General features: G+C 40.5%; 1 protein-coding gene and 1 long non-coding RNA gene across 4 annotated transcripts in view; one reads left to right on the forward strand and one right to left on the reverse strand.

Annotated features, from left to right (window-relative positions):
- On the reverse strand, positions 1-17,086 carry TSPAN13 (tetraspanin 13). The gene is made up of 6 exons (XM_042801805.1): positions 16,680-17,086; positions 4,457-4,624; positions 3,084-3,164; positions 2,080-2,193; positions 1,638-1,748; positions 1-463 (listed from the first exon to the last, which is right to left on the reverse strand). The coding sequence occupies exons 1-6, from the start codon at positions 16,740-16,742 to the stop codon at positions 389-391; spliced, it is 612 nt and encodes a 203-aa protein (XP_042657739.1). The 5' UTR covers positions 16,743-17,086; the 3' UTR covers positions 1-388.
- Positions 16,798-21,727, forward strand: part of LOC116961272 — a 20,934-nt gene continuing 16,004 nt past the window's right edge. For all 3 annotated transcript variants that reach the window (XR_004406922.2, XR_004406921.2, XR_006166206.1), the window contains exon 1: positions 16,798-16,894. This is a non-coding gene — a long non-coding RNA (uncharacterized LOC116961272). The remainder of the gene's footprint in view (positions 16,895-21,727) is intronic.

The following is a 21,727-nucleotide window of genomic DNA, read 5'->3' on the forward strand; positions in this document are numbered from 1 at the left end:
CATTTTAATGAGAAATCATGTGATTTTTGTAATCAATTAATACAGCAGAAAATACTTTCGTATTTTTTTGAAGAAGTCAGTAGTGCTGTAAAACTCACTGTAGAGAGTTCACCACATCAATTACCAAAGTCTTAACAGAGTTATTTAACCAGCTCAGAGCATTGGTCTGACTCTGTCCAGCTACCAAATGCACCAGTCTACTTCAAGATAGAGATTCTTAGAATAAAAATAGTGGGAAATTAAATATGAAAACGACAAATTTCTTATGGACATTAAAGTTTTCTTTTGGTACATGTAGAATCCCTATTACGGAGAAATACCGAACTATGGAGAATCGGTATTTTGAAGTAGAGGGTATAGAGAGAAGATTCAGTCATTTATGAACTTATCAAAGAAATGCACTAGGATTTGCACGGGGATCCTTTTGGTTCCTATATCTATATGTCAGCCAGACTCCCAGAATCTGAAAAGAAAAACCAAAGACATTATTAAGCAGAGGGTCTCCACCCCATCTTCCATCAGTTTTACAAAATTTGTTTTAAACAAAATCACGACAATGAATTTCCAGTACACAAGTTCAGCATACTTTACTACTGCTAAAATTGCACGGCCACACACCATCTTTCTCAATTAGAAAAAAGCAAGGCACCTTCTCAAAAAGAATTCATACCTAGCAACAGAGAGAAGAACAAACAAGAAAAGCCAAAATTGTGTCCCCAGTGCAATGCAATATATTTCTCACAGGCATGTCTATCTTTAAATTATTCTTCCACCTTTCCAAATGACAAATATTCATAAGCCTATTTTTAGTGTAACGATAAACAAATCCTCCCAACTGTTTCCATTTACAGTTACTACTTAACTATAAGATTATTTTTCCCTTACATTTTCAAATCCTGTCATTCCCCCCCCTCAGCAGCTTCACAATTTTAGTAGAGAAATTGATGGAAAATGTCAGAGTGATTCTGTTTAAGTTGCTGTATCTCTCTTGCTGCTGTAATATCTACAAGCCTTTTGAAAACTGCACTAATTAGCCCAACAAGCGTTTTCACATGCTCTACTGTAGGGTTATGAAAAACCTGCTCTGAGGATTTTTATTCAATGATCAATAAAGCAAGTATCTGTGCCATCTGGATACTAAAGCAGAGAGTTAAAGACCTTTTTAACCTGATGTATAAAATACAGTTCACTCATCACAAAACTACACCTTTGCATTACAGGAGGCACCAAAACCAAAACAGCCCAAAGACTGTGTGTGTGCACAGGTGGGGGGAGACGGGAAGAACAGGGGAACAAGGTAAAGCAATGGCAGTCTTTTTATTACTGCTGGAGAATGGTAAACCTGAAGAGCTAGCTTTCCACAAAACTGAAACTTTACAGCACCACATTTTCATGTGGTATCTAGTTGTGGTTTGTAGTCTAAACAGCATAAAGTTGCAAGAACTCCCAGTGTTGAATAAAGACAAGCCCTCCTTTTGGCAGACTTAAGCTAGCTGATAGCCTGGAAAAAAATGACGTAATTAATTATTTGATTCCTGATATAGTACTGAGAGTTCCTGTAAAATTAATTGTTTCATAAAACAAAGCCTTACAAGTGGGGAAAAAGCACTCTATTTTCTAACCTCCTCCTTACTTACCTCTGTGAAACTGAAGAAGAGTCCTATGCCTCCAACAAATCTCAGCACCATTCCAGAATATTCTTCTATTATTGGTGCACATGGTTGACACTGGCGGCTTCTAAAACAATCCTGTAGAAGATACAGAGAATTGCACTCCATTTTCTGATGACACTTAATTGATTGAAAGCATCGAGTTAGGTCTAGAAAAGACTGACACCCATGGACAAAACTAGCAGTTTTACGACTCCAAAAAAGCAAGTATATAAATGACAATGGAGCACAACCTTTGCAGGGTGCTGTATGATTATGTTTCCAATAAGTTAACTAAAGAGCTTAGTACCATTGTAATGACTATCTTACGCATTTCTTAAACCTCTGCTTTCTGCAACTGTGAAAACAATTGTACACATTTGAACATATGCAATGAAGTTCTAAAGTTTTTCATGCTTCAAGAACTTACAGAGGAGCAGGTTTCATTTGGGTCAAAAACTCTGAATCCACAACAATTCAGATTTCTCTCAATATCTGTTCTCGCGCTGTTAGTGTTATTCCATCCCACCTCTAGAAGTTGACTCTAGAAGGCATAAGCAAATACATATTATATTAATTGAACTGGTTTGCATTTCATTGGAAACCAATATACTAGGCCAAGTTGATAACTCTCTAAAACCTTCAGATCCTGAAGTCTAACAGGATGATAAAAAATTATTTGAATTTTCAGTGTGTGTAGCAGCACCTACCAGCAACACAGTAATGGTTATAACTCATTTGCTTCCTTTCTTTTTCCTAAACCCAGTAAGAGCACTGGTAGTGGGACATGCAACTAATCTAACCGGGACTGATCAGACTTTAAACAAACAGCATGCTTACATGTAGGATGTTGATTAGTTACTCTACCCTTGCCTGCTTCTTATGCGGTAAGAATTAGTCTCCAACCCCATGAAGTTGGGTTTACTTTCACACTTAATGGTCACCTCTGTTCCTAATGTAGTCAAAACCTTTTCAGTTACACAAGAACAATTCAGTGGCTTTATCATCTTTACATTATGATTACTGTAGATTTCATCAGCTTATCTGGAATTGCTGAACCCATGATATAATAAAGGTATCATGCAGCTACACTTGTGACCATAAACCTACACAGGAAGCTTAAAATACAAAACAATTTTTAAAATAAAATTAAAAAAAAAAAAGACAGCTGAAAGTAATTTTAGAACCTAGATGTATTTTTATTGCTACCACAGTCAAACGGTGCCTAAGGTCTAGTCCTCATTTAAAAGCATAATGCTGATTTTCTTAAAATATGCGCTCCTCATTTCGTGGAAGACTATATATATATATAGCTCTCTGTGTGCATGTATATATATATATATGTTTATAAAATATATATGCATGTGTGTATGTACATATATATTTATAGTATTATGCTACAGATTAACTGAAAAGTCACAAAACTTTTCTTACCTGCTGTTCCTTGTTTAGTGCCAAACAGGCACAGGAGACAGAAAACTGGACAATAAAGACTAGCAAAAGAATAATCATGTACTGGAAATAGTAGTTAAGGATACATTCTAAATCAATTTTGCTTTTCTAACACATATGCTTAATGGTATTCCTGACTTCATTGGATAACAATATAACTATAGAAGTAAATTCTTACTGAATGTGGAAAAGATGACCCAAATAATGTTCCCTGAACTCAATCACCATAAATTATCTCTTTTTGGCTACTACCATATGTATCTGAGTTTTCTGAGTCGGGTATTTCTTGCCTAGCAAGACAACATGAACAGAGGTTAATAAAAGGAGCTGAGAGAGAAAAATCTACAGCCAATTCTTCCAGCTTTAGGATCTCATGTTGTCATTCCAAGATACTTAAATAAAGCAGTACAGAAAATACTTTTCTGGGTATTGCACATTCAATTTTTTTTTCTTCAATGGCATAGTATCATAATCAATTACAAAATATAACTTTAGCCTAGATTTTTAAAAAAGTGAGGGCTACTTTTGGAACACAGCCTCTCACACTTTTGGCCTAATGCATCGGAAAACAGTATGAAACAAAAAGAACAAACTTTGATACTAAAGATCACATTTTGAAAGTTGGCCACTGTCTTCACAATTTGGCTCCTGTGTTCAGAGCCAGGTACTTATCTCATGCAATTAAACACTTTGTAAAGTGGAGGTCACTACTTATTCATAGACCACAAGCAAAAAAACCCCAAAATTTTATCTGATCAATCTCTTTTCTCACCCAAACAGATTGACTTTGATATGCAAGGCGGCACTGCACACCGCTTACACAGCATCAGTAAGCATAAAGACCTACCCACTTAGAAGACCTACGCTCACTTCTAGTCTGGGTTTGCTATTAAAAACTAGGTATGAAAAGAAAATGCTTCTTAACAGCCTGTGTTGCCCACAGTGCAGTCCCCTGCCAGCTACAACCAGCCCACTATCTGGAAGCACCACCTTTCTCTACTGTTAAACATTAATAGTTCACGTACTCTAGCTCAGTGTAGGGTTGAGCACACAGTAAAGAGGCACCTGTGACACAGGGATCCATCATAAAAAGCTCTCAAAGAATTAAAATATTTTAATTTTTAAAAAGAGGAGACATAAATACTTCTGTGTTCAGATCACAAGGGGAAAAAAAAAGGAAGCTGGGATAAAGTTAAAGGGGAAAGAAGTTTAATTTAGACTGCACTTGACCAAAATAAGCCTGTGAATTTCTGTTCTGTTTCTGAAGCACCTTCCACACCAGTCTCAGCTGACAGAGCAGGTTGTTTACATGTCTTGAACCAAGCTGCAATCCATGTAATGCATCAGAAGGATACAAAGAATAACAATACTTGATGATGCTTCACCGCACCGATCAATCCGACTAAGGCAATAAGGAAGAGGAAGATTCCTACTGCAATTGCCACTCCAACAACTCTGAAACTAGAGATGAGGCCGAAGCCGATTCCCCATGCCGCAATTCCAATCAGCAGCAGGCTTACCAGCTGGAGGGATGAGAAAACAAAAAGTTAGTCTGCATATTAAAAGAGGTTCAACCTCTACACAGCTACATTCTTTACATAAAAGTTGTTATTAGAATGGTACAATTTTTCTTTCCAGTGAAAAGAGAAGCAGCACAACCCTGAACAAACCAGTCCTCCACTGCATTGTAGAGGTAGCTTCAGTTCCAGATGCTTTAAGGCACACACATTCTTCAACACTGTTAATGTGGAGCTGCTACAATTTAATCTACCTACAAGGCAAGCTACCTTGCATTGTCTGTGACTGGCTAGAGACACTACACTGAAGTGTGTATTATAACAGAACTGATCAATAAACTAAAAATCATAGGCTTTAATTCACAGAATGGAAGAACATGTGAAACGTTCTCTGAACATGTAAAACACTGCACTCTGCCAAAACCCACTGTAATCAGGAATACAGTTGTATTAATTCAGAAAGCTTCTACACAGTTGATGATATAATGCAACAGTTAATAAGGCCACAAAAAAATATTTTTCAGATCTATATCTCAAGGACTTCATGTAGTAAAACAATAAAGGTGCCCTGTCTCCGCTACGTATTTCTTCAAGAAAATAGCTCTACTATGAAGTCAATCCTATTTCTATACCCAAAACACTCTTACGCTGTTTCCTTCCTTTTAAAGACGGTATTCAGGGAAGGCAGGCAGAATCTGTCCCAGTTAGTTTACTGGGATTCATTGTTTATATGGACAGGAAGCTCCAGCCTTTCCTGTTTCCACATCAAAAACACAGAACAAAAACCAAAAAAGAATTCCAACAAGAAAAGCTGTAGAGAAATCTGTAATGAGGTACAGCAGGAGGGAAGCAGCAGAGAAAGCCAACCCAGATGTCCAATACCCAGATGCCTAACCCCCTCATTTGTTAGACCTAAGTGTAACATATCAGCCATTACATTCCCTGTTAAATAACACCAACGTGCAAGTTCTAACTTTCCAAACCCCTGACCTCACCAAAAAATACCCGGAAGTTGTATCATCATTAAAACAAACATACAAACAACAAAATGAATCCATAAACCCTTGGTCTGGTCCAACTACTTGGCTATATTTGATAATACTGAGCCAGCACTTAACACTTGCTCACCAGTATCCATTCAAGCAAGACATATCTCATGACTTTTTACTGCTTATTCAGAGGGGTGGAAAAAAGAAGAGGAAATTTCCACCTTACCATTTCAGTATACTTACCCTGAAGAAGGGCATTTTTGTTGGTTTTAATACCAAATATGGCTGTATATTTTTTCAACTTAAGTACCTTTTAGAAGACTGACCTATGTAATGCTGCTTTTGAAACATGGAAATCTAAGAAATCATCAAGAAAGCCAGTAAAACAAGTAGTGATGTTCATCAAGATCAAAACACACTGGATGTTTTTTTTCATGCGTTCACACAGGAGCACATCTCAAAAAACATTTTTACCAAAAAGCCAGTAATCCACACGAGAAATTTAAAAGAGTCTGCAAGAAGAAAAGGAGGATATTTGTCATACCTACACCTCTCTCTTACCACATGAAGAGACAAAAGAATGATATAAAATTCAAAAGAATTGTTCAATACCAGTAAAGTTTTAGGATTAATTCACATTTGTCTTTGTTTCTCCTAAACAAAAAACCTTAATCACATGTTTGTCTAAAACCAAAACACAGGGCCAATATGTCCAGATTCTAAATTACAGAGAGGGGGGAAGAAAAAAAAAATAATAAAAATAAAAATAAAATTCCTTGGCTCTGCCACAGACAGATTTCCTGAAGTCAAGCTGCACAAGGCTATAAACTTCCTGATGTTATTACATTAAAAATTAGCCTTGCTAGTCAGACTGATAAGTGCCAAGACCAACCTGTTCTGATCTATGCCCGTTCACTTTAATTCATTGTCTCATACCACTGGTAAGATTTATTTTTCCACAAAAGTGTCAGAAGTGAACAACAAAAGAAATCCCATTACCCAATTTCCAATCAGAAAGCGCTGGCTGACATCCGATGCTCTGCATCAACTTCTAAGCACCAAACTCACACTGTCACTAGATAGCTCTTCAAAGTGTTATGTTATTAAAAAAAAAAAAAATTCAAAGGCAATGTCAAATTTCAATTTATTTCACAAATAAAAGCAGAAGAAACTTTGCTCCTAATAATTTTCACCAATGCTTCTTTATTCTGCCTAAGCTATGACCGCAAATCTTTATTTTCACCAATCTGCCTCCAGATTAATAAAATGTGTACTTGTTCAGTTCTTTGCTCATTTCATAAGAAGTCTAAAACAATTAGGTTAAATGAGTTTTATTTTTAAAGTATCAAAATCAGAAGAAGAGACCTAAACAAAATCTGTGCCTAAACCAGCTACTGGATCACCACAGTGCATGAGCTGCAGAGTGTTGGTTACTTCTTGCTGCGGTTACTCATCTCAGCTTCCATTATTCTGACATGTCCATGAAATTACTGTGTATGACACTAAAAGTTATTACCATGACCCCCTGGCCCAAAAAGCTTTTCTGGAAGAACAGCCACATACTGAATCTAGAACTGCTACGGTTTTCAAGTGGAAAAAAAAAGCCTCCCTGGCTTTTAAACCCATTATTGAACTCCAGATGTTCTGGAATTAGGTGACCGGTTTTGAAAAATAAAATAACATAAAATAGTTTAGATTCTTTTGATCACATTCTAGTTTTAGAGACATCAGTCTCATTTTCAAGCTTTACCTCCATAATACCAAGGCTATATTTTCTCTTTTTCCACATGACAAAGCTGTCCATTGTCTAATTCCTTAAAACATCTGGAAATTCAGTATGATCACAGATTCACGCTACTGGGCTCTGGTTGGAAAGCTACGTGAAAACACTGTATCCAGTCAGGCAGACACATGATTTGCACCAAAATACCTATCGGCTACTCCAATAGTGGCCTCTTAAAATCATGGAAAACTGACTTCGTGCTTCAAAACCCAAATGGAGACTCTAGGTTTACAAGCCATTCCAAAGCCAGATTTAGCATTAAGTTCCTGACTTCTCTGCATGTTGACTGAAAGATGAAATTATGGTTATTCCGTCATTTCCACGTTTGGATTGGACTATCTGAATGTTGAATAATAAAACTATAGATATAGTTTTATAGTGCCATAATGTGAAACACTAAAGTAAATGCACACTATCACAAACAGGAAAAACAGCCTAAGCTGTTTTGGGAAGAGGTTTTACAAGTCTGTAAAAACAACACAAGGCTCATATCGTTAGGCACTGTTTAGCTGCTAGAAATGACTGCTCAACAGTGCTTATTCCAGTGTTTTGAAACAAAAGATTTAGATGTAATTTTCTAAATGTGAAGTTGCTAAAACTTTGTAGTAAAATGGACTTGAAACACAATTACTTAGTGACCCTAACTACTTTTAAATCAGTAACATATACATTCTAAACATACAAGCTTTATTTACTTATAAAAGGTCACCTATTTCTGTTAAATAAAGGAAAAGGGACTCTCTACAGAGCTTCTGAATGTCACATTTTATTTTACTGAAACCACATTTCACAGCACCAGAACTCCCCCAAAGAAAACAGCATCATCCTTGGAAGACTGAAGTACATGTGAAACTCCATTTTACCTGTATGAGCCTACTTACATAAAGCTAGCCTTGATTACTAACACTTGAAGTATTTGCTTGATAAATCTACCAGAAATACAGTATGTCCAGCATGTCGTGATTAGGACTGATCCTGTTTCCTGCAATATTCTCATCAGTAAGCTAAAAAACGTGGGTTGGAGAAATGGCCTGTTAGATTGAATGACAACAGGTTGGACTGCTGAGCTTAAAGGGTAGTAAGCGATGGCTCAGCAGGCAGCTGGTAGCAGGTAAGGAGCAGCACAAAGGCTGATACTGGGGCCAGTATTGTATGGTATCTTCACCAGTAACCTGGGTGATAAGACAGAATAAATTCTCAGAAAATTTGTGGACGATACTAAACAAGAGTGATTGACTCTCTAAACTTGAGGAATAAGCCAACAGGAACCTCATGAAGTGCAAAATTCTGCTCCTGGGGTACTTCAGTGAAGCCTGAGAACAGACTGGTTGAACAACAGCCTTACTGAGCTAGATCTGGAGATCAAACTGGTTGCCAAGTTGAATATGAGCCAAGAGTCTGCTCTCACTGCAAACAGGGAAAACCAAGAATAATGCAACCAAAGGCAACTCAGTGCTAATGAGACTGCAGCTCAAACACTGCACCCTATTTCAAGCCCTGCAGGTCAAAAGGAGTTTGAGAACCTGGATAGGGTCACCAAAATGTCCTGGAGCCTTAAGGATGATGTTTGAGAAGCAGGTGATGGAACTGGCTTTGTTTAGTCTGACAACGGGACACCTTAGGGATAATCCAATAGCAACTGAAGATGAAGGCACATTACAAAAACAATGGAGGCAAGCTTCTCAGCATCACAAGCAATGGCTTGGGAGGTTCAGACAGGACATTAGAAAAAACATCTGCAAGGTGGTTTGATACCATACTCAGAGCGGTGATAACCTTTGTTCTCAGAGGTTTTCAAGACTCAGTAGACAACGCCACAGCTGGCAAACAAATGTTATTTATAATCCTGGTCTCAGCAGGTGCCTGGGCAGATGAGCCCCAGAAGTCCCTTGCAACCAACACTCCCACACACCACAGCCAGCTCTTCCACCATGGAAACTATGCCACTCTCCACACCAAAAATCAAAGTTTTAACAGGCAGGTAAGAGACAGATTTAGCACTGACCGAGGACTCTTCTGTACCACCTAGCTCATTAAACAACTCCTAAACCCCATGTCAACAGAACACCTCCTTGCAAGCAGTAGGAAGCTCTCTGAATAAAAGAACAACGAGTGATTCTTCAGAAGTACCTACACAGCTTCAAAAATGCAAGTATGACTCTTGTTCTCAGAAGTGATTTAAAAGGTCCCGTTCACTTAAGGCATGTTTACATAGAAAGACAACAGGCATTAAGAGCAAAAGAATTTATTACAATCTCAAGCTGGAACAATTTGTATCACAGAAAGATGCTACAATCACAGACTGTGCACAAACCAGAAAAGCAACACATAACCATGGGGGGGGGGGGGGGGGGGGGGGGGAGGAGGCTGACAGCTAGTATTTTAAATTTAATATCCTCATTTACTATATACCATCTTCTCCATCGATACAAACCCTAACAACTGTTTTTTTTTAAAAGCACACGGGCTTAGCATAATCCAATATATAAACTCATCAATTTAAAATCAAGTAAATAATTTACTGGAACAAACCTACACATAGCACAAATCCCGAGTGAAGGTCGCTAGTTTTTAGTATGAGAGCAAGTACTTTTCCTAAGTTGTCAAAAAAAAAACAAAAAAACAAAAAAACACACACACACACACACACACAAAAACCCCAGGCATATTTCCAATAGACAAAATGTTATTCCAGTGTCAGTGTCTATACAGGAAATATTTTAGGGGGTGTAAGTTCTAAGATCAGTGGAATGGATCAGACTCCACTTTCAGTGACTTCCATTATGTTTTTTTATACATATATGTATACACACATACACTTGAACTTCAGAGATGATTCCAAAATAACAATTTCTAGAAAAAGAAGAATTTCTTTGTCACAGAGGTAAAGTCATCGCAAATTCGATTGTCTTGTTCTCCAGTTAAGTTATTAACATGATTAAAGCATTAGCCTTCACAGTACTTGTGAGGGTTCTCTTTCCCCTTACTGCTGCATAAATTACTACTACTCCAGAAGACAAAACAAAACAAAAAATTCCTAATTTGCTCTATTCTTTAAATCCAAGCTCTCCTGTACACATAGTTGCTAATTTACCTCACTCCCGTACTGGAAAAAATGTATTTCTCCTTACACTTACCCCTTGTGTACTTAACAACCTTGCAGTCTATATTACAAAAAGAAACCAAGATACCAACAAGTTATTTCTCTAGAAAACGCCACTGAGAAACAATTCAAATGCCAAAACCAGTTCCTCCTTCCTTCAACTGCAAACTACAAGCAAATCTTCTGTTTTGACTAACTACCAACTTTTCAGTATTTCAACTAGCTCAAACTGCTCACTAGGAAGGAAGTCATATGCAGAAGTTTGTGTTCCCACTGCTTTCTTGTAGCCTCAGCTCAAAAACAAGTTAGTAAAAACCGCATTTCAGAACTTAAATTTCAAGAAATACAGCCGCACCATTCCCAGGTGAAGAGATTATATAGCATTTACACTGATATCAGCAAAAGAAATATTTACACAATAGCTGTCAGGCTGGATATGGAACAGGAACTAAAACCAGAGAGATTACACACATGATGAAACACATCCTCCTTAACCTCTCTCTCCACACGTAAATTCATATTCCACTTCTTTTAAGGGAGCTTCAAAGTTTAAAGCTCAAATGTTATATATTTTGAAGGTAGAGATTTGCACCACCCTGCCCTTCAACTTGGCCAACCATTTTCACACAGCCACAGAGAATCTAGAAGACAATTCTTCTGGTTCACTGCACTTCATCCAAAATCACCATGTTAAAACAACGGGCAGTATAGTGGTGCATCTTTAGCAAGTGAAAGGTAAGCTAAACTGATTTCTATCGCAGCTGTAAGGCAGCTATCCTGCAAGCAACCTTATCGCCTTACAGTAATTTTTCAGCTTTGCTGAAAGCAAAGTAAAGATTGAGCAGTAAGAAAAGCTCTGGGTACCTCCAAAGGATTTCTAACAGAAAGCAAAACCTTCCACCTTTAGGTGACTTATTTAAATGAAAAGTGACCAGTAGTCTGGTTACTGAACAGCCTTGAGACATATGATGTGGAACAAGCAATTTATGTGAAAGGCAGCATTCCTGTCTCTGATCATGTAAGCCAGCTCTTTCAGTTTCAGCCCTAGTTCTGACTTCTTCATGTTATTGGCCAATAATTAGGATTTAATTGTTTTCCACCATGTAACAAGCTTCTTTCATGTTAAAATGGCAGTCAGATTTAACTCTTGTTTTATACTCCCTGCTCTTTGGAAATGCAGCTTTTCTGCTGTGTAGCAAGAACAAATAAACTTCTGAAATATTAGCTTCCTTGTCTATTATTTTTTAAGAAGCTGCGAAACATTTTCAGGAAGCCCAGTGATCCCACAAATCCTTCTTCCACACATGTATCTCCCTCTACACAAAAACAACAGTCGAAAGAACAGAACTAATGATTTAAGCCGCAAGGCTACTACAAGGCATTCAATAGTCTTCTTGGCAATTGTGCTGGTTTTAAAGTGTCCATCCGCACCACTAGTATGGCTGAAAACATGAGTGGTATTAAAACATACCATGGTCCATCTAGCCTCCTTCTTCTGTGACCTGTTCTTCTCCAGTTCCTCCACTAAACACAGCCTGCCTTCCTAGCTCTAAATGTCACTATGCGCTCTGTGCAAAACCAGTGAAAACCAAAACCCGCTCATATCTGGTCTACAGACTCAGCATATGTCTCAATTCTGACCTGTTACCACAAACCGCTGTCACTTTGGCTATAAACTGACACACGGTATAGCTGAGGGCATTCCCAAGCACTGATGAAAGTCTTAAAATATGTATCTATATTTTTGCTGTAGTCGCTCTTCTGTGTTCTACCAGTGTGAGCACTGAAACCTTCCCAAAAAGCCAAAGAAAACAAACAAACAAAACAAAAAAAAACAAAAACAAAAACAAAGAAAAAAAAAAAACAACAAAAAAACCCAAAACAAAACAGCAAGACTAAATTGACATGACCAACATCAACCTTCCCTACCACATACCTGGGAGCTTCTGTACCACTGTTTTATTTACACATCAAGACTAGGTAGCACAGCTTACACTGCCACCTTCAAAATGTCCTTGAGAACGACACAAATAGCTCCAAGGCTACCCGTCCCATCTGCTGAGCATCCAGTTAGGATGAAGAGCTAGCCCAGCCCAGCACAGGCTGGTGCTGGGGCAAACTCTTGACACTGCATTCCTTAATGGTGACCATAGACCATCAGACACAGGAAACAGCAGGCTATTTACCAGTCTCTTCTTGAAGATGAAAATAAGCTTATACAAACCAAAATGGAATTGAAGTCAGAGATCACAGTGGTAACAGGTCAGAATACAGGAAAAGCAATTTTGATAAAGAGGTCAGAAATGCAGTAATTAAACTTTCAATAAATACTGCACTCAGAGAGCAACAGGCAGTGATAGAAAAAAAAAAAAAAAAACAAAAACCAAAAACCAAAACACTCTCTCAAATGCAATGCTTTGGAAAGTGATGCAAAAACCAGGACGGTCTAGAAAGCAAGTTCAAAGAGAAAAGTATTATAAAAAGTAAATGATTTTGACATAAGTACTTTCTAGTGTTAAGAGGAAACATGAATGCTCTTGTGGAATGAACCCTGTCCTACTAAAAAATGCACACTTCTAATGGTAAAGGTACCACATGTTTTACTTTAAATCAAATGGCTGCTCTAGGTGTAAGAAAAACTGAAAGTCTGCTTATCAAAACAAAGGCGAGATGTTTACATACTGACAACAAACAGTTCTTGTTTGCTGCTGCTGCAATCATTAAGTAGCTTTTCGCATCACAAATCAACACACACGATCCAAATGAATTGACTGTAATTTTTTTTTTTTTTTTCAATTTAATTATTTAATCTTACTGCCCAGGTACCACTTCAATCTTTCATCACTAGATAGGATTTAGGAACTTCCCTTTCCTTTCTGAGAATCTGATTTGAAACAAAGTATCAACTGTTCACACTTTAACACAATTACTCAAGACTTCCTTGGAATGAACACTGTCCACCTAAGGAAATCCTGTCTGGTTAAAGTGAGCAATTATTGGTGGAGCCAGCATGTAGAGTTCTCATACATGGAAAATTAGAAGTCTTGAGTTACATACACGTCCCTGATTTTGGCTGAAGTCTGCGGACAGGCATTTTAAACCATTTGTGTGTGTTTACCATTGGATGGGAAATGTAAATATGACTGAATAAAACCAAAATTGGTCAGATACCCAAAAACAGTATTTAAAGGTCCTTGTATGCAGACAGTTCTTCCACGTAAAACTTTATCCCAGCAATATACATCATTATATACACAGAGACAACAAATCAATTATTTTTCTCTTCCAGTACCCATAAGGAACCATACTGAAGTCAGCAAGACTCAGCACAGACGCCAGAATTACTCATATAAAATAAATTTAAAAATAGAATCAGGGCCTAAGGACACCAACTTCAGCCAGAGAAGAACCAAAAGTGATCAGCAAAGTATCATCTGAAAATGATGTGAAGCGAGCAATCAGGTTAGTGGGTTTCTGGTTTCTTGCCTTAAGCTAGTAACTGATTTATTACTGCCAGGACATGTATTTTTCTCGGTGTACTACCGAAAAAAGTGAAACAAGACAGCATTCAAAACAAAACAAAACCAAACAAAACAAAACCAAAACAAACAAGCAACCACCCCCCCAAAATCAAGCTTCAATATCCTATTCTAGCAGCGTTTTAAAGAAAATCGGAACGTAAAGTGTAACCACCAATATAGAGTTCTGAGAGTTAATCCATTCCAAGCAGGTGATAGACACATCAATGCTAGCTAGAAAACATTCAAGTGTTACCCATTTGACCTGCTATCCCTTCTTACCCCCACTACTCCCTTCCAAACAATTATTATTGTGAATTAATGTTGTTTAATACAATGATGACAAGTTATTGCTCTGGTTGTCTTCTGTATTTTTTTCCATCTGGGAAAAATGTAAGCCCATCATTTATTGTGCTGTTGCAAACCAAGTCTTGTAGTGTCAGGCTTTTGTCTAACCAAGGAACAGAGATGCCCACACATTTTGCTAGATCAACTCCACCAGGCCAACTAAACAATTTAAATGTTATTTCTGCAACTCAGAATTTAAAAGCATTAGTCTTGTAACTTGTCTATAATTAATAAGCAACACAAGCAATAACAGTCAGATATTCCAGTTACTGTAATTCAAAGTTGTCATTCCTTCCCTTCAGCATATGTTCTGAACAGAACATATGTCCTGCACAGGTCAGATGAAAGAATATCAAGTGACACCCACAAAGTAAATTCTACTCAAGGAGACATCAGAGCAAGATTAAGGTCACAGGTGCATTGTACAGGTAACAGGAACAGAACTACAGAGGTCCCAAATATCAACCTTTCCTTGCTGAGGACAGAGACGTGTAAAAGACCTACCAGACCCCTTACACCTGGTTAATATATGGCTGTAGGAACCAGTGACAGTGTCTTCAGAAAAAACACCTGCTGTTCACATGACACCAAAATAAGATGTGTGCATGCATTATGTTAGAAAGATCCAGAGTTCTCTCACTCTTCTGTCACTCAAGAAACAGTAACAAGAACAACTAATAACAAAAATAAATCCTGCATCAACCTCCGGTTTACTGAAAAGAGAAATCAGGATGGGACAAATTACCTGTAACCCATCCACTGGTATGGGGCAACCCCACAAAAAGTTGACCAAGATGATCTTTTGAGGTCACTTCCAACCTGGGCTATTCTATGATTCTAACTTACCTGCATCATGACAGTTTACATACACTAAACTTACCTCCAACTACAGATGCCAAAAGAGGGGATGCCTACCTGCTCCCCTCTACTCTGGCTGGGGGTAGCATGGGCAACCCATAACATCACAGGGACTGCGGGTGACTTTCACAGAGGGTAGGCTGGGCTCCCTAAACATACTCCAGAGACTTTTTCAAGGACATACTGCACTCCACAAGCTCCTCCAAAGATGCATGTGCCTCTCCTTTATTAAGATTTTTGTTCCACTCTATTCTGAGGGAATGAGGGTCACCTCATACACCAAATAACGTAATAACAAAAAACTCTGGCTTCAGCACAGACACTTCTACATCCATTCATGCTCCCTCCTGGTGATTACCATCAGGTCCAGTAACCACCAGCTACGAGAACTGTTTGTTCTGATGAACAACATTAGACCTGTCTGTTCTCCTATCTTTGCCCTCAGTCGAGATCAGGCAGTGCTGTCAGAAAAGCACCGATACAACTGCCTGCAAGCACTGGCTGACCCCAATTTCAGTCCGCCAAAAGCCATCCCCAAGCATGGCTGTTAACATGAAACATTAGGAGACATATTACCTCTCCAGAAGTGCTGTGAGAGGAAGCCATTACACGTAGTCCTGTTTCTTGCTATTTCTGTGTCACTTAAAAATAGATATTGAGGAGAAAAACCCACAGCTATACCACAGTTGGAGATTTGATTGCTCTCTGTTGGAAACAGGTCCTCCAACTTGCCCAAACAAAAGCAGGCACCTGCCTGGAGCTCCCCAGCAAGTCAGCTATTTTACTTGAGCACACTACTTTTTTTTTTCCCCCCTCACACACGTTCCCTACTACCCCGAAGTTGCCAGACTCGAGTCGCTGGTCCATCCCGAGGGAGAGCTGGGAAGCCGGGTCACCGGGGGGCTGGGGGCCTCTCCAGCACCACACACACACACACACACACACACACACCCGATGTGCTGTAGTCTGTAGGGGTCTCACAGGGCCCAACACACCGAGATGACACTTGTAAAGAACATAAACCCTCGTTCACGCCTGGCTTGGTGCAGCGACCTTTCCGGACTGGGAAATAACGCACCGGCGGGCCGGGCTTCTCCTAGCCGCCCCCCCCGCCCGCCGAGGGGCTGCAGGCGACGAGCCACCCCCCCCCCCCCCCCCCCCCCCCGCCCGCTCCCGCACCGCCCTGGATTTTGATCCCGAGGAGGCCACGTCCCTGCGGTGACAAAGCCCGGCCTGAGCGGTGCCACCTTCCCCACCCACCCGGAGGCCGCGACTGAGCGGCGGCTCGGAGCCCCCCTCAGCCCCCGGCGAGCGGAGCGAAAGCCGCCTCAGGCCGGTGCGAGCCCCCCCACCACCCACCCACCCACCCACCCACCCACACACACACACACACCCCCGCCCCCCCCACCGGGGCAGCCCGCCGCCCCGCCCTCCGCCTCGCCTCAGCGCGGCGGCCACGCACCGTATAGAGCAGGTTGAGGGCGCAGAGGCAGTTCCTGGAGCAGGCGAAGCCCCCGCACACCATCGTGCCGCCGCGGAGCCGCCGCGCAGCACAAGCCGCGCAGCACAAGCCCGCCCAGCCAGCGAGAGAGCGAGCGGGCGGGCGGGCGGGCGGGCGCGGCCGCAGCAGGTGAGCGGCGCCCGGCGCCCGCTGATTGGCCGCTCCCGGGCGCAAAGGTAAAAATATGCAAATGAGAAGGCGCGCGGGGGGCTGGGAGGTCACCCCGTTATCCGCGGGCACCGCCGGCCCGGCCTCCCGGGCAGTTTTGGGTCGGCGGTGGCCCCGGTTCCCTCCCGCGTTCTCTCCCTCTGTTGTTACGAAGGCGCCGGGGTCTCCTTCCTCCCCGCCGCGGGGCTGAGGCGCTGGGGGGAGGGGACCTCGCTGGGGCCCGAGCTGAGGGTGGCCGGAGGCGGTTTGGCGTTTCCTCGGCCATTTTGTTGATTAGGGACCGGGGGGCTCCTCGCGGCGGTTTCTACGGAGGGTGCAGGACTGTAATTGAGGGCCCTGTGTAATCGAAAGGAGGCATCTACGGATTTACTCTTCCAGGGCATTGAAGTGTTTGGACTATTGTGAGAGCTCTACCAGATATTCATCCGCATAGTTATCTCTTTAATTTTTATTAACAGTTATGTTTCCACTGTGCCTCTTGCCAGATATTTACATCTGTATATTTTCCTTAGTTTGAGGGTTAAATATTTTTAGTTGCAGGTAGTCAAAATCCTCCATCTCTTACCAATTTCCTACTAGTCAGTACCAAGTTTTTGTTACTGGTTTAAATGGTTTGAACAGTGTCTCAGTTCACTAATACCTTCCAAACTCCTGTCTCCACGGTTGCCATGGGCTGGACTCTGCTATATGATACTTTATAATAAATACAACAAATGTAACACTTGCTAGCCACTTCATCGTGTATATGTGTTGCAGGATTAGCATTCATTTTTTTTTTTTTTTTTTTTTTTTTTTTGCTGGTCTTCACAGACAAGAAGACATATGTTACTCCCTTGGGATGTCTGTGAGGGTACACAGCGCAGCAGTTTTAATCAGGGTTTGGTGCCAGAGAAGAAGTTGTGGTGGTCAGTTCTGAGTAAGCAGAGGAAGCTGCATCTACTTTCTGATGAATTCACAACAATTCTTAATAGGAACTTGTCATCAAAACAATTTAAGAAGGGAAATTCCAAAAGCATTTTGTTTTATGTAATTTGGCTGGCCTCTGTCTGCTAAGGGAAGCCACAGCCGGCTAATAATCCTTGCCAGCAGTGAGACAGAAAGAGGCTGAACAGCAGCAGGCTTTGTCTTTCCTGGTCTGTCACTCAGATCTTATTTTCCATGCTTTTTGATATTTTGCCAGACTTATGCAATTAAATATAATGCACACTTTTTTTCTCATGCAAGGACAAAGGCTCATTGCTTTTTTACTGATTTATATCTACCTCTCAGCTGCTAGCCAGGCAACAAATTAAAGTTCTCCAATATGTGTGACCACAAATTAAATCTGAACGCTCAACAGCTGCTGAAGCTTTCTGTTTGTTTCTAAACTTGACAGACAGACTATCCCTGCCGCTGGAGTTTTGTGAAGTGACAGGATGAGTGAAAAATCTGTTGTGTTTTTTTTTTCCCCTTGCTAATTAAACTGATGCTGCTGTGGCTAACTTGGCCTTCTGGGAATGCAGATTTACAGACTGGAGCCTTTACTGGGCCATGCTTCTGATCTTTTGGGCCCAAGTCTGTCAGAGCGTAAGCCCGATATAAAGTCGCTTGCTTCAGTGCAATTTTATCAACTGCTCTTAATTTTGTTGTAAAGAGTTGTTTCAGAAATTGTTTGATGCCCGCTTGGTAGGAAAGAGTATCTTGAATGTCTGCCCTTTCCGGAACACAAGAAGTCATCAGCATATCAAATGTTTTTTCTTGGATTTTGTTTCAAGTGCTCACATCTAAAGTTACTGGGACATTGTTCCTTTGGTTATAGTGCTGAATTATTCAATGTTATCATCCACTGCCCTTCTTCTTAGAAGATCTCTTTCACTATTAATTATTAAAAGTTGTACCTCCGCTTTCTTAATTGATGCTGGTGTTTCTAATTTGGGGACCCACCTCCTACAGCCCTTTGTGGGTGGAAAGTACCTATTACATGTTCACTTCTTCAGGTGCAGGTAGGCATCTAGCCACATCTAATGCAACTTGGTTTGTATTCACCTCTGACCATAAACTCTGGGACACAGTTCAGCTGATACAAATAATCAAAGGCTTCAATTAAATAAATGGAGCTATGATGAACGTAGCTGGGGTCTAGCTCTTCCCTCCCCTCTCCCCCTTCAGTTCTGTTCACAAGTTATAGTACAAACTTGGAATAATGTGGTTTGGATTTAGAATAATACTTTTGCTGTTACAGCATTTGGCTGTGCTGACTGCTATAATTTCTGGTAGTGGTCAGGTCTGTGCTCCTATTCCACATCAGGCTGCCCAACATAGATTGTATTCTGGCTAGAACTAAATTGGCTTAATTCTTTAAAATGGATAATTATAAACTTAGTTACAAAAAGGCTCTCTTGCAGTTGGAGGGAAATCTTTCCTTCTCTGTAGAGAGAGAATAGATACTGTTTATTTGATTTTTTTTTTTTTTTTTTTTTTTTTTAAGATTATTTAAATAGCTGTTCCAAGTAAGGATCCTAAGTATTTGTCTCCTCACCCTTTGTCTCTATAGGGACAAATTCTGCACTCCCATCTGTTACACGAATCTAGAGCTGCCAGACATAACCAAGAGCTGAATATGCCTTTTCCTTTTCTTCCCGCACTTTGATGCTTTTTCTCTGCTTCCTTGCACCGTCGTTGTTTTCCTGCCCTTCTTTGGTGTCTTTCAGTGGCACTGCTGGCAACAGGAGGACCTGTGAACAGTGTGAATTAGTCATTCTTTCCTGGGAAACTGTGATGGGGGGAGAGAACACTGGGCACTTGTAATGCTGCTGACCTGCACTTACAGACGGTACAAAAGTATGCAAGGAAATGTTCCTGCAAGGAGAGAGGGGCATGAAAACTCAGAGTTACCAGGGCTTGATGCCGGCACGCTTCTTACTAGTCCAAAGAGCTTCAAATGGAGCTGCTTGGGTAGTTTTCATTTCAATGTGAAGCTGAGATCACCTGTGTCATTTTCACGTTTCTTGCATGGGGCCTTCTGCTGAAACACTCTGACTCCAAACTCAGCTTGTCAGCAAATCTCTTCTGTTTCTGTAGGCTGCGATCCCACCTTGTTGATGCTGGTTTATAGTAGTTATTATGTGGCTGATGTGCCACAAATTTGAAATGTGAAGGCTCAAGTATATACAAAGTTCTATTAAAGTATATGCTATTGTCTAAAAATTAAGACAGTGTGACCTTCTTTCTTTCTACTATTATAGGGTGTCTAAAACATTGTAAGTGAAACATTGTTTGCAGAAATTGATTTTTATCGCTTTGTTTTTCCCAGGTTTACAATGAGCTGTCGACAGCACTTGGAGCAGTTCATTTCACTCTTTGTCGTGTGAAGTTATTTTTCTTTCCTTGCTGTTTGTCTAAAGTCTCTCATGCACATCAGAATTGGGAAGGGGAAGAACAGGGTTAAAAAGAGCCAGGTATTTCCAGGAGTGGGAATGCCACTTGCAATCTCTGTACTTTGTAATTCTTAAAGTTAGACTTTGGTTTGACTTACTCTTCTTAAATGTATAAGCAAAATATTTGTGATAGTAGGAAAAATAAACATAATGATCTGCGTTATGGTCAACAAAGTCTGTGAAGTAAAATGCTGTTCATGATCAACTGTGTCTCTCCATGGAAAGCGGAGGTTCCAGTGTCCAGCCATTTCTTGTGTCACTGAAAAGAGAAACCTGAGTCATCTTGGTCACCTGAACTGCCTCAGATATTGAGTCATGTCAGTTATTCACCTTTGTTATCAGCAACGCAACAGGTAGAATATATGGAGTCAATAAAACATATATTTCAAATGTTATCTGCAGTAACAATCAAGATTTTTTAAGAGCCAATTCAGTGGAAATGTCCTGTGGACATACTGCAGTTATTTACTGACTCATTGCGTCATGAACTGGCTGTGCTGTGGTGTTTGCATGCAGTCATGAATTTCTCTCTCACTTCCTGGAACAAAAATCAGTTCCCGGGCAGTGCTACCGTGCTCCTGCCATTCCACCCCCAACCTTACAGATGGCCTTTCGGGCACCAGGCACTGAGGAGCAGCCTGGGTAGGCAGAGCTGGTGCAAGGGTCTTCGCTGGCTTACAGCTAGACACACAAGGTGTTGTGGTGGTGGTGGTGGTTCATGTTGATGATCATCATGAGCCACACACAACGGAGGGACAATTTTGGCATACAGAATAAACTTGCCTGGGTTGTTCGGGCTGGAGGTTCTTCTCTGCAGGGGAGAAAAAAATGTACAAAACTGTTTGGCATTTTTATTTATTTTTGAGTGAAGTGGAGCATTGTAGACTGTGAAAGGGAAATTAGGACAGGAAAATAGGCCATTTAGATACAGTGGCTAGAGCAACCCACAACTAGGTCAGAAATTAGCTCTTCCAGCAGCAGAAAGAGATAGCAAATACTCAGTTTAGTAAATCTGACAAGTGGTTACAAAGGAGGACTGATGAAATAACAGTTCGTTCATCTTTGCTCTTGGAAAGACAGATGCCGAATGTATTTCTTAGAGAAACTTTCTGACCAAAATCAAAATGGCATACAGTTCTGGGAAAGCTAAATTGCTGTTAGAAAACTACCTACAAGAGAAACTCTGTTCAAGCAAAAGCAGCTACAGGCAAGCGTGAAGCCATTGTTCTGAATGGAGCTGCTGGATGTCCAGACTCGCTTTTAAGCCGTTCTTTATAATTCCCGCCGGATCCACCATGCAGTGGGTGAAAATAACATTGGAGTGCAACAATAGCATGTCTACTTGTTAATTCAGTTGATGCCCGTGTCTTTTGAATTGTTCCATGAGTAGAGCTTGCCAGACAAAAGCTAGACTTGGTGAAGTTT

Source organism: Tyto alba, unplaced genomic scaffold (genome assembly GCF_018691265.1).
Source record: "Tyto alba isolate M040663 unplaced genomic scaffold, T.alba_DEE_v4.0 Super-Scaffold_38, whole genome shotgun sequence".
Taxonomy (NCBI): domain Eukaryota; kingdom Metazoa; phylum Chordata; class Aves; order Strigiformes; family Tytonidae; genus Tyto; species Tyto alba.